Consider the following 13,391-nt stretch of genomic DNA (forward strand, 5'->3'; position numbering starts at 1 on the left):
CCCTCACATGGCTCCATCGAATACAAGAAGATCAACAAGATGCAAGAGGAAACAAATTGTGCCAAAATGCGAAGAACCATCAAGGGATCTGCCTTGCAGTCACAGCACTACTTCTACCAGCTCCAAAGAGTCATGCACTGTCAACATTAATGACCAAGAAGGTGATAAGGACATCGTTGGCTGTTCTACACCAAAGGCTCAAAGATTCAAAATACCTGAGATCTTATCTTGTCCACCAGCTCCAATGAAGAGAAGGGCAACTACAAAGTGCTCGTCAAAGAAATCTCCCATAGTCTTTTTTGCTCCTCCAGATATAGAGCTTTTCTTCTTCTTTGCATTTCGTGATAATATCCCAGCTTAATTGATATTGTGCTTATACTGGTTCTATGGATGACTTCTATGTACTAATATTTGCAACTTAATGATGGCCATTTAAGTGTGCAATTAGTAATTAGGGCTTGAAGATTGAGCAATCAACCTTGATTGCAGATTTGTGCTAGCTAATTATTTCAGTAGGGTTTTGTATTTTATGGATGTATGTGCCTATAAATGCTGAATCTTCAATTTCATTCTCTCTTTTCCCCCCTAATACGCTTTTTAATTTGTTAAAACGATCTTGTGGATTAATTTTGTTAATTTCTTGATAATTACTTTTAAGACGTGAGATATACAAGATCAGCGCTGCGGATTGAATAAAACATATAGTGCTTAATTGCTAGCTCCATTAGAAGCCTCTACAGAACTGTGATTGCTGTTCTTTTTCATGTGAATGCTACTTTGTAGAGGGAAAGAAAAGAAAAACAAGAAAAGCTTCTTTTTAGTGTGACCTCGATGATTGAGTATTCTTCTTTTGCTTTTTCCTGTTGAACTTTTTGCTACCGTCGACAGTATATAATCTTGGCATCTTCATCTAATATTCATACTGTTTCTCCCAGTCTTCATTCTCATGTTAACATGTAAACATGCAATTTTCTTGCTGTGCTAGCTTCTGCACCATAATTTGATCGTCACACCATGGTTTGACACTGACTCGCAACGACCTGCCTATAAATAAATTAATTAGAAATGTATCTCAACGTCATAAATTTATTATATATATAAAGGATTTAAATGTATTATCTTGGGAGAATTTTATATGAACAGTGAAACTTTTTTTTTTTAATTTAAATTCAGCCTCTTTTTTTTCCCATTTCCTTCAATGTTTTATTTCAATTTTGTTTTTTTTCCTTAATTTAATTCTTAATTTTTTTTAATAGTCGTGTGGGTTGTTTTGAACCAACTAAGTCGACTAAATCACGTCAAAGAAACTCCGACACAATTTAATCATAAACCCGTGCCAAGTAAGGAATTGGGTTAAGAGGTTTTTTTTTCCTGTTAATCTCATCATTTTTATATATCTCAATTTTATTCTTAGATTTTTTTTTACGGTCGACCATGTTATTTTTGAATTGAACAAGTCGACTAAGTCACATTAATACAACTCCCACATGATTTAAATTAGATAAGAAGTTAGGTCGGGAGGTTTTTTATATCAATTTCATCCTCAAATTTTTTTAGCATAAAAAAAAATGTTTAGACGATTGTAGTGTTTTCAAAAAAAAAAGAGAAGTTGAGATTCAGGTAATTGATTTAATTGAATTCAATCGCCTTGGTTAATTTAATAATATAATAAAAAAAGAATAGACAACAATAACATAGAAATCAAACAATAAAAATTTGGTATGAGTCAACCTAGGTTATTCCGTAAAATCTGTGAATCGACACCTGAAATTAGGATAACCAGACTAATCTTTCAAACTCATGACCTTGATTTTTTTATCTCATAGAAAGCAAACTCGAAAAAATCACAAAGCTAATTTTTTTATTAATAGAATCTCAATCAATAAAATGCCAAGGAATGAAATTAAAAAAAGAAGAAGAAAGTTTGAATATAAAAAAGATCTAAAAAAAATAAATAGCAATTAAAAGAATAATGACTAGATTTGATATAAAATAAAATAAAATATGAAGAGATGCAATTGGAAAACAAATAGCAATTAAAAGAATAAAAACTAGATTTGATATAAAAATAAAATAAAATATTGAGAGATGCAATTGAAAACAAATTCAATTAAGAAAATGATTTTAAAAAATTAGGATCAAATTTAATAGATAAACAAATCAATAGAGGATGAAATGGAAAGAAAATTTCAATTCTAAGAATTATTTAAAAGAAAATAAATAGTAATAAAAAACAATGATCAAGTCTGAAAGAAAAACAAATTGAAGAGTTGCTTTGAAAATCCATAGGGTTAAGTGTGAAAATCGAGGAAGAGAGAGAAAAGAAAAAGAAGAAAGAATATTGTTGATGCCAAATTAGAGGTCCGTTAGTCACACGCACAACCCAAGAATGGAGGGGCCATTGTGAAGATTCAAAGGTTGTCGTAGAAGCCGATGTTTGATGGCTGAAAGATGTTGTGTGTGTGTTGTCCGGAGAGCGCAAAAGAAGCTACTTGCGTTCGCGCGAACGACACATGTCATTCACTTTTTAATATAAATAATATTTCATACCTGCTAAAATACCAAATTGCCCTTTATACAACTCAATAATGACAAAAAAAACCCTACAATGAAAAACTAAAAAACCCCCGGATACAACCATAATAAAAATAATAAAAAAACCATAAACACAAGTTAAAGATAAGTTAAATTAAATGATAATGTAGTTATTTTACTATGCTAATAAAAGAGAAAAAAAATGAAATAACCACATTTTAATATATTGTTGTTTTAAATAGTATGTTAGTCATTTTATTATGTGAAAAACAATAAAAATACTTTATTACCCCCTTGGTCCAGGTTAATTTTTTTTTCTAAGAATGATAAAATTACGATTTTATTGTTGTAATCATAGTGCCAATGAGAATGAGACAAGAGTTACCGTAAATCTTCTACAGTAAACCATCTTTAATAAAGGTTGAATTGCCTGAAGATCTTAGTCATGAATAAGATGCGTTAAGTTAAAAAGAAAATTATAATAATATCGTTTTAAGAAAAAAATCAAGTTTTTTTAACTCAATTATTCGGTCCATACTTCAAATTAGCTGATTTACTCATCAAGTAAAGTCAGGGCGGCAATTATTAAGGCTCCTCCCAGAAAGCAGTCATCGTATCAGAGCCTGAGCGTATTTGATTTGTTGCTTGGTGGGTTGGATAATGGCGTCAGGTGGAGGTGGAACCCTACCACAGCATATTCCTAGCACATAGCGTGTGCGGTGCTGGATGGCGTATCATTTCTTGTACAGGACACACACGTGAAGCGAATCTCCTCCATGTTTTCTCGTGAATTTATTTCCCCGAGAAAATGGAGTTCTTTGTTAAAGTTACCTCGGCTAGGTAATTTTTTCCACATGGGCCGGATATTGGGCCAATTTACTGGGCTTTCTTGGTTAAAATTTGGGGCCTGTATTCTTGAACAATTCTAGTTGTCATTCTAGATATATCCAAATTAGCCCATAGACCATAACTCTGCAATCTTCCTATAGCCCAACAGGAGAAACATACTTCTAGTTTGTACGTCATTTTTCACATCAAAACAGGGAAATGGCTAGCACAATCAAGCCCTTGCGCGCTTGGACTAAAAATGAAGAACGTCTGGGCTCGCGTGTAATAAATTTTGGTTATTTTTTATAATTGAAAAATTGAGATTCAAGTTTTTAAACCAATAAAACCAGAATCACAACCTGATTTCACTGAAAACAATACCTAAAAACATCACAAAAACCTAAATAACCCTATGTTAAAAACTTAAAAGCAAAACAAATCAAAATAAACTTATGGGATTTTGATTTTCTGTGACGGTTAAAGGCTTAAACAGCCTCCATTGAACTTTCCTCTCTCAAACCAACTTAATAAAATCAAGATCGGTTTTTTTTGTGTCTCTCGTGTCTTAGACTTGCGATTAAAGGTTGTTTCCAAAGCGAGCCAGACGTCATGTGCGGTGAAGAGTCCAACAATTTCAGCCAATGCCTCTCCAGTTGAAGGGAAATGAGGAGGCAAAAAACAAGTGTTGATTAGCTTCTTTCTAAGACAAATATTTGTCACTTGGTGTTTGAGAGTTGAGAGAATCAAATTTTGGATGTGGAACAATGGAACCATCAATATGACCGACAAGGTCTTGGCTCTCAATGAAGGGAAGGATTTGACTATGCCAAATGAGGAAATTAGCAGAAGATAATTTGACAGTGATCATATGAATAAGGGTGGTGAAGGGCAGAGGGGCAGAAGGGTTTTCGGTGGCTATTGGAGAGAAGATGAAAGGATTGAAGGGAGGTTAAACCAGGAGCTCTGATACCATTAGAGTATTTTACAAAACACCACACCTTCAATGTGGATGACATATTTTATTTATAGTTGCAGAGTTACATGTAATCTTTACAAGAAGGGAAATGATTTCCTAGAATCAATTACATAGCTATAATCAAGGATCAATTCTTTCAACAATGCTAAGGCTACATTATCATAAAGATAAATCATCTGCAATTGAATCAATTAGTTTCAACAAAATATGCTCAGTATATTGCTCTTTCGAGGAAGATTATGATTTAAAATTCCTCAGTATATTGCTCCATATTTGTTTCAAGCACTCTGTATTTTCGTTGTCATGCTTCAGCCATATCTTCACGAGTCCCGACATTTACATGCAAAGAGAAGGGAAGGAGGTTGTGGAGGCCGTTTCATCAACAAAAAGAAACCTGACACTACAGCTGCTAGTACTGTACCTGATACGCATACCAGCTCTTATGAAACAGTTTTGAGAAATGTTAACAACTCATCAAGCTCTGGATCCAGACCCTTCAACTTTTTCAGAGAGTCCGATTCGCCAAGGAGTAATGGGGAGGCAACAGAGCCCTTGCATCAAACGCACCCAAATCAGACGTATTCCAGCAGCGGATGCAACCTGCAGTTTCCCTGGTATCATATTTCTAAATTTCATTGGCTTTCAGAAAAGATGGCGGGAGAAAGGGATCGCAACGTGAACAAATTATGGTGAGTGGGGTAAAGGGTCTGTCTCCAGCATTGCCAATTGCATGAAAGCCCATTTAGCTGAAAGGTGTGGTGGATTCTTCCACACTCTTGAGAGATGAAAGGTGCTTCTCACTTGATAGAATTACCATTCACCTTTTCACATGCAGTAACGATTTGTTGGGCTTACCACTCTACGCTTTGCTTGATCCTGCTGAAGGTGTTTCTTAAATCATTGTGAATCGTTCATAGCTTTTCTGCAAAGCTTGAGACAATGACCCTGACTCGCGTAGGGAGGAATTAGGTGTTGTGTACATGTATGTTACAGGCAAATCATTCTTGGCTTGTTGTTTGTCACTTTCTTCAGGGGCTGTAGAGGGCTTTCTAGTTAAGTGGATCACCGTTTCCTTGTACTCAATTTATGTAAATTTTACAAAAGAGTGTGGTTATATGAATCTCCTCCGTGTACTTTTGGAATATCATTTGATTTTTTATAAAATAATCTTTTTTCGGATTTCGATGGTCTGCTTTGAAAAGGAATTTAATACCGAAAAACCCAATCGACAAGGAATTTAATCTTTGATCTGCAAGGAAAAACAAGAAAAAAACCGAAAGAAAAAGTTACGAGCATTTGCATTTGTATTTGCAATCTTTTGCTCAGCTTATCTGGGTCCTCTGTTATGGGGTTTGTTTTATGTCACTGTGGAATTGATTTGTAGGCGAGCCCATCAAGAACCTCTATTAATGGATCGTGTGATGTTGGGAGAATTTGAGTTTGACTTGGTCAAAGCTCGGTTAATAGATTTATTAAGTGAATTTTAAATTACTATGTTTGATAATGGCAGCAGTAAATGGCTAATCGATGAGTGATCATTTTTGTTATTTTACAAGGAGAATGATAACAGCAGCAACATGTCAGCATCAGCTGACACTTGGTGACAACAAAATACAGAATTACATCCTTGTTTCTTTGACATTAACATAAACTGTCAGCATTCAGCAAGAGAATGCTCTCTGATTATAGATTTCCAGGCAAAACGAAAATGATTCAGGGAAAAATAAAGCAGCTGCAGACAATGATATAATGCTTCCTTCAATTCTTCAGTGCTGTAAGAATCAAGATCAATAACAGTATGATCAGCTGGCACGCGCCCATTTTCTTGAGCATTCTTTTCCCATCCTTGTACCGTGCCATTTTCCCATTGCTCTTCAAATCCAGCAGTAACCTACAACAATAATCTATCTACATTGTTAAATGAAGAACATGATTGGCTCTGACCAAGCATGGTCAAGATCTCCTTTGTTCTATACACTTGAGTTTTTGCAAATGAAAAGAGGCAGGCAATCACAACGCCATAATATCATTTCTTGCGAGCAGATGTCTTGTGGCAAAGAATGCATTCAAAATAAAAAAGAACACAAAATTAAATAAAAATAGGATTTAAGAGTAGATTCATGGATCGCATGGGAAGAGGAAGATGCTTTTTATTTGTGGTGCATCCTGGGCCTCTCATCAAAACCTCTGTAGGCCTATCAAAGTCTGCAGATCGTACAAATGGAAGGTGCTGAATGTGAGAGGAACGCCGGCCCTTAAAAGACACCAACCAATCCTAGCAGATTATCACCAACTTGCTCTGTATGTTGCCTCAGTTTGGGTCCCCCCACGAGGAGGTAAAGACAGCAGACAAAAAAAAAAAGAGGCAACGAATCCAGCTTGGAAAAGTTCAGTTAAAGCAGTTCCCCGTACGGTTTTTTTTTGGTGCGGAAGGATGATTTTTTTTAAAATAATTTTTATTTGAAAATATATTAAAATAATATTTTTTTATTTTTTAAAAAATAATTTTTATATTAATATATTAAATATAATTTTAAAATATAAAAAAATTAATTTTACCCAATTCCTTTGTAACGCAGAACCAAATAAGAAAAAAAACTTCATTCCATAAATCTTCGGCTTATTTATGGACCCCAATACGTTCAACAACACTTCCCTACAATGTTTTTTAATTTTAGTGTTTTTAAATTTTACTGTGATATTAATAATTTATTATAATTTTTATATTAAAAATAAAAATTGCAAGTTTTTCTGACGGTATTGAAATTGTAAGGGAGCTCTTACAAGTCTTTCGAATCTCATTCTTTCTTTTTCTTCAATCTCCTCTCATCTTTTGCGTCTCATTCTCTATTTCTTTCTCTTCTAGCTGTCTTTTTGTGCCGTCCCGTATCTTCTTCAAGCAGATCGCAGGCTGCACATTGGTGGTCAACTTGTAGTGCATTCCTTTATGATATTTGAAATTATACGCGTCTTCCAACCCTTCCATCTTCATGCAAAGGCAATCTTGAAAAGATTTAACCCTTTTTAATATGCTTTCGAAAAGGCAGATCTTTCAGCTAGTATTCCCACAAATCACGAATGCAAAAGATGACAATCGGCGCATAGATTTTAGAGTGGATACATAACGCCAATGAAAACCGCTTGACATTATAAAAAATGTTCTTTCAACCTGTGATGAGTAGAAACATGTAGACAAATGCACCTGGATTGCACTGCCACGACTATTACCTACTCTAATCTGCTTGCTTGAAACAATGATGGGAAATGAACTTTGTTATATTTTACCAAGATGATCGTGAACGCGCCCGTACAAATCATAAATCATCTCATTGCCGGCGAGGGAATAGTACTTGACTAACTGTTCAAACATTAATCCAAGTCGTCTCCTTTCTAAAACAGGCAAATAATGAAAAAAAATGGAGATGATATCAAGACAAGGGATTATTACAAAAAATCATGTTTCGAGCTTAGTCACCGTTCCCTTTCTTAAGAATATAAAGCAGAGACAGCTGGGAGATTTTGAAGTTCGTGAAAGCATGTTAGAATCTATGAGGCTGGAGTCGTTAGCTTGGTTGATTGATCCCATTCAAGTCATCTGAAAATGAGTCAGTGGCATACACGTCAAGCCCTCTTGTTCGTCCAGGAGCCCCTCCCTTGAGTGAGGATACATCCAGTACTATCCTGCTCAACCCACATCATGGTAGTTGTAAGTCAACAATCACACCGCTCAAATAACTTACAAGAGATCATAATGTTGAATATAAGATTCTTGAAGAAAGATAGTGGAACTAACAAGCTCTTTGATGCTTTCTCTAGTTCTGGAGTTCCATAGTTTATGATAATCTTGTTATCCATTTTCGAAACTGAACGGTCTGCGGGCAGATCAATCCCTTGGGGTGCTGGATTGACAAAGCATCATATTTTAAAGACTTGCATATTTTACCGAAGCAGATGAAATAAGTATATCATGGATTTATGTCGATGACAGATATCTTACCTGATATCTGGGTAGCTGCTGCAGCTCCATCTATCCCAAGAAGTTTCTGCAGCAAATCAGAGAGCGCAACCTGAATATAAAGCATTTGAAAGTAAACTCTGCATGGATGCAATATCAAGCAGCACAGCATTACCTTAAGACTCTCATAACAGTCATCCAGATTATCGTTATACAAGATATGATCAAAGATGCCCGATGATTTTCCTTGCTCCATCTCCACCTCTGCATTTTGGAGTCGCTTAAGGATCTGCTCCTCTGTCTCAGTACGTCTGTTGATCAGATTCAAGTTAGAACAAGTGCAGGAAGATACAAGAATGGTTAGGAATTTGTAAGAGCTTCTGACTTACCTTGAGCGGAGGCGAGTCTCAAGCTCCTCCATTGAGGGGGGACAAATAAAGATGAGGATTGCTTCCAGAGAACTAGCCCTCACTGATCTTGCTCCTTGAACATCGATGTCAAGAATGCACCTCTGCAAGACCAAATGAAATAGCAAAATAAAATCAATAAGCTTCTTGGAAAAACATTTCGAGTTTGCAGATGCAAGTATTTTGATTAAGTTGAGGTCTTTCTTTTCGAAAAGGTTCTTTATATGGTTTCTGAAGACATTCAGCAAAAGCAATCCAAATTCATTATCATTTCTTGGTTGATCCAGTACCTAAATACCATTGCATTGCTATGAATACCTTACATTGCAACCACAATAGGTATCCACAATTGCTTATAACAAAGTAATATAGAATGAGCAAGAAAAGGAGGAGAAGAAATATTCACCTTCCCCGCATCAGTTACCACCTCAACAGCTTCAATACTGGTCCCATACAGATTTCCATGAACAGAAGCATACTCAACGAATTTCCCATCTTTTATCTCTTTCTCCATAATACTTTGCTCGGTGAAATGGTAATGAACCCCATCCTTCTCCATGCCTCTTGGTGCACGGGTTGTGTGGCTAACAGAAAACCCAAACATAGATGGGAATTCCTTCATAAGCATGGATATTAATGTTCCTTTACCCACTCCAGAAGGACCACTTATGACAACTGGCTTCTCAGCATCGCCCCATACCCCCTTACTCCAGGCAACAACCTCAGTCCCCCGAATTTTTTTCTGCTCCCTGACAAACCAAGTGTCCACCTGCCAAAATTAAAACAAATTAATTATCTTAAGAAGACACAATTAGGGAATCATGTAAACATCACATTCAATATATTGGCAATGTTGCAAATGGAATTTGAGAACAGTTTATTCACATTTTTGGAGAGATGAAAATGTTATGAAGGTTGTGGTTTATCATTTTGGTAATGCCTTTATTATTTTTTCATTTCTTATATCGTTGGAAACAGAGTAGAATCTTAACATTTCCCTTAATAAATCTCCAGAAGATTCTGAAATACCAACCTCAAGAAACAAAATGCAGTCATCAGGGGCGGACCCCTTATTAACTATCAAAATACGATCATCATTCAATGATATGGCCGAGAGACCTTTACATGAGTTAGGTTTTGATCCCAGCACGATAGGAGTTACCCTGAAAAACGTGAAAATTCTACCACGATAAGCAATCTCAACTCTAAACAAGAACCCCAATGAAGGAACACTCTCTCTTAGGCAGAAATATCAGCTCACCAATTGCCAGTAGCTTTGTCAAAAATTCGAACTTCAACAGGCAATGTTGACTCATCGTTGCCACCAATGACATACTACCCAAAAAGAATCTCAATTAGCAAGATCATTGACCGGATTAACCAAAAGAGGGAATGAGGTTGTTTTAGAAGAGAGTCAAATCAACGCAACAAGCTCACTTACAGTTTTATCGCCGATAGTTGTGGTGGTTTTGCAGCCTTTGAATTTTGAGCCAAATCCATTTTCAAATCCAATCTGATTCTGCAGATCATCCACAATGAAAGCTGGAGCTTCTCCCTAAAGAACAAGCCCGAATTCAAGAATTAGAGCACAAGAAAGCAACCAAATGAATCCACATTTCCAAGTTGCTGAATAATAGCATTGCCTCAGGTTCCTGCACATCTTATTTGACCAATTATAACCCAATATAACATAAAAATTAAATACGTGAAAGCTCACCATGGAGCAACTATGTCTCCAATGCAAGATCCTCCTGATCAATCAACATGGAAAGATGAGTGATTAAATAAAAAAAATCCGTATTTCTTGATCTAGCATCAGAACAAACTCAATATAAGCAAGCAGCAAAAGATAGAGCAAAAATTCCAAACTTGACAATAACAGAACAAAACTTACTCCAAAAATCAAAACCCAGATTTAAAAAAGCTTAAAAACCCCATATACGTGCATTATTAAATAATCTATATTGGTTTTCTGTTTTAAAAGAAAAATCCTCTAAAACCCCATGCCTAAAATTAAAAACGAAAACAGCTGCGAACAATTATCTCAGAAAGTGTCAGCAACATCAAAACTTTAAAAAAATCTCCTCAGTATGGCAAAGTTCTGCGGATGAAGCCATTGATAAGGGCTAAAAGAACCAATGAAGCAAAAAGCAAAACAGTCTAAAACAAAGAAAAAAAAAGAGATTGAGACCCATGATATACCTGAGTATATAAGCAAAAAAGATTCAGAAAGAAACAATCTTTGAATGTCAAGCTGGTGATATTTGTCAAGGGAGTTCAAGTTTTGTTCTTTATGAAGGGTACTATGCGATAGGTTTTTTTTTCTTTGTCAAAGAAGAACGACCTTAGGATACGAGAAGAAGCTGGAAGACAAATTGCATTTGAAGAGGCTGGTGTTCATATCTGTAGGCGGTTAGAGAGAGAGAGAGAGGGCTTTTTAGAGAGAAAAAGAGAGAAGGTGGTGGCTTATGGGTCGTGTTCATTCACGAAACTACAAGACCAGTTCTTATTTTCTTGACTCTTTTTTGTAATGTAGTGCAAGGGATCTGGTGGTTGTTTTTCTAAATTGATTGTTGTTTTGAAATATATTTTTTAAATTTTATTTTTAATATCAGGATTTAAAAATATAAAACATAATTTGAAATAAAAAAATTTAAATTTTTTCACAAAAACAAACATACTCTATACAACTTTTTATTTATTATTTTAAACTTTTACCTTAAAAAAATTACTTGGGTATACGAATCTAAGAAAAACAGTAAAATATAGCACCGCTTTTGAGGCTTTGGGAGGCAGCGGAATTTGTAGAAGTGGCTATGATTTTGTTGGTATTTAGATTTTTGGTTTTTAAGAGGTTTTTTTTGTTTTTTTTCCAGATATTTAAGCTTAATTTTTGTTCATCTTAAATTTTTTATTTATTTTAACTGTCATGGATTTTATAAATCCAAAACTTGAGATAAGGGGTGTAATCAGAAAAAAGATTCATAAGTGATTGTTAATGGAGTTAAAATTATCAAATTTTAACTGGAATGAGCCTATCATCTTTTCTAGATTATTATTTGGATTCCAAAACCTAAAATAATCACTTATCCAAGACTGGAATATTCAGAGGACTCTTAATTAAATTTTGTATATTGAAAATAAATTAATAATTTTTTTAAAAAAATATTTTCCAATGGGCTTAGAAAAACATCCCACGGATTATTAAAAAAGAAAATATGGCCAATAAAAAAAACAACTTACTATTTTCTTTTAAAAAAAACACAAAAAAAGAATTGATGAATCAAAATCCAAACAAAAAGAATCAAACATCCTACCATTTGGGCTATGGAATGGACGTCGAGACCCAAACGACAAGGATGATTGTCCTTCGAGCCCTCACCTAACCATTCCATGATCAAATCTCAATCTCATGTAATTTTTAAAAAAGTTTAAATTGACACACACCACAGTACAGTATTACGAGTTACGACCTGTAAAAAGTCATTGCAATCTTCTATCTTTATGAACACATGAATTGTTAATGTGGCATCTATTTTTTCCGCAAATGGCTATCTCTGGTGAACTTATTTCTCTGATCGGAGCCAATGTATAGTGTATACTTGAATAGATGGAAGGACGGGGTAATAAGGAAACAAAAAACACAGGGATTAAATGTATATTCTAAAGAGTACAAGGATGAATTAAGTTGTTTCATTAAATTATATGGACTGAGTTATAATTAACTCCATTTAGTAAGATGAAACGAAACTCATGCAACCAATAAAGTGTGAAAGACTCCTACAGTAAGATAAATGAAACCAAACATGGATGTCCAAATTTGTGATTGGGCAATTCACCATGACGGGACTGAGATGTAGAATAATGTTCATGTGATAAGACCATCACTCCTACTAATGCTAAATCGTCAAGATCAGTGATGATCATCGTCATCATCAAATTGCTAAAACAAGACGTATAGGAGTCAAATCCACAGGTAACAGATTGAATTTCAGGCCCCAACTGCTCTTCGGGTTTGATTCCCTGATTAGACTATTGGGACGGACTGATTTCTCCTCTTTAACAGAAACAAAATTGAATTTGAATTTTGTTTTTTTTAAATTAAAAAACAAAAAAAAACTAAAGGTCATTAGTGTTTCATTGTGACATATGAGATTTCAAATATGGATTCGCACACTAAAATCATATTTTTTTTATTTTTATTTTGGTATCTTGATTTGTTTTTTTATTTAGTCATTTAACATTCTTTTTATTTGAGATTGTTTATAATTATTTATTCGCATATTTGCACATGAAGACTCAAAATATCGAGAGAATATTATGTCACTCGATTGATATTTAATTTGATAAAATAAAATTTAATTTTATTGATTTATACGAATTAGAGCTTTCATGGATGGAATTCGAAGCTCGAGCAAATGCTAAGTCCTTTTTGTTTGCTAACAACAATTAATGGTTAGAAGCATCGAGATAACTTTTTTTCAATTACTCAACTCTTTTTTTTAATTTAATCTTTTTATATTAGCTTTATTTGAAATTTAATTTGGTAGTTTGTTTTGGATGCCTATAAATGGAGTTCTCGCAATGTTGAGGGAAGATTATGGTGCTCGGTTGATGCTCAATTAAATTAAATTAAATTATTTTTATTTTTAAAAATTTAGAGTTAAAGGACTAAAATTAATTTGAAAAA

At 34.5% G+C, this 13,391-nt stretch overlaps 1 protein-coding gene across 1 annotated transcript; it reads right to left on the minus strand.

Annotated features, from left to right (window-relative positions):
- Positions 1 to 7,647: 7,647 nt before the first annotated feature.
- On the minus strand, positions 7,648 to 11,202 carry LOC7468971 (guanylate kinase 2). Its single transcript, XM_002323277.4, has 11 exons — positions 10,904 to 11,202; positions 10,419 to 10,452; positions 10,143 to 10,256; positions 9,963 to 10,036; positions 9,735 to 9,864; positions 9,108 to 9,470; positions 8,684 to 8,805; positions 8,470 to 8,605; positions 8,337 to 8,382; positions 8,133 to 8,238; positions 7,648 to 8,020 (listed from the first exon to the last, which is right to left on the minus strand). The coding sequence occupies exons 2-11, from the start codon at positions 10,419 to 10,421 to the stop codon at positions 7,903 to 7,905; spliced, it is 1,212 nt and encodes a 403-aa protein (XP_002323313.1). The 5' UTR covers positions 10,422 to 10,452; positions 10,904 to 11,202; the 3' UTR covers positions 7,648 to 7,902.
- Between the last annotated feature and the right edge of the window lie 2,189 nt (positions 11,203 to 13,391).

This window comes from Populus trichocarpa, chromosome 16 (genome assembly GCF_000002775.5).
Source record: "Populus trichocarpa isolate Nisqually-1 chromosome 16, P.trichocarpa_v4.1, whole genome shotgun sequence".
NCBI classification, from domain to species: domain Eukaryota; kingdom Viridiplantae; phylum Streptophyta; class Magnoliopsida; order Malpighiales; family Salicaceae; genus Populus; species Populus trichocarpa.

What these genes read in the sequence shown, in the direction of transcription:
- LOC7468971 (XM_002323277.4), bottom strand. An exon ending in AGCAGCTACCCAGATATCAG is followed by an intron (nt 8,239 to 8,336) that starts GTAAGATATCTG and finishes TTGTCAATCCAG; the next exon opens with CACCCCAAGGGATTGATCTG. An exon ending in GAGAAAGCATCAAAGAGCTT is followed by an intron (nt 8,021 to 8,132) that starts GTTAGTTCCACT and finishes TGGGTTGAGCAG; the next exon opens with GATAGTACTGGATGTATCCT.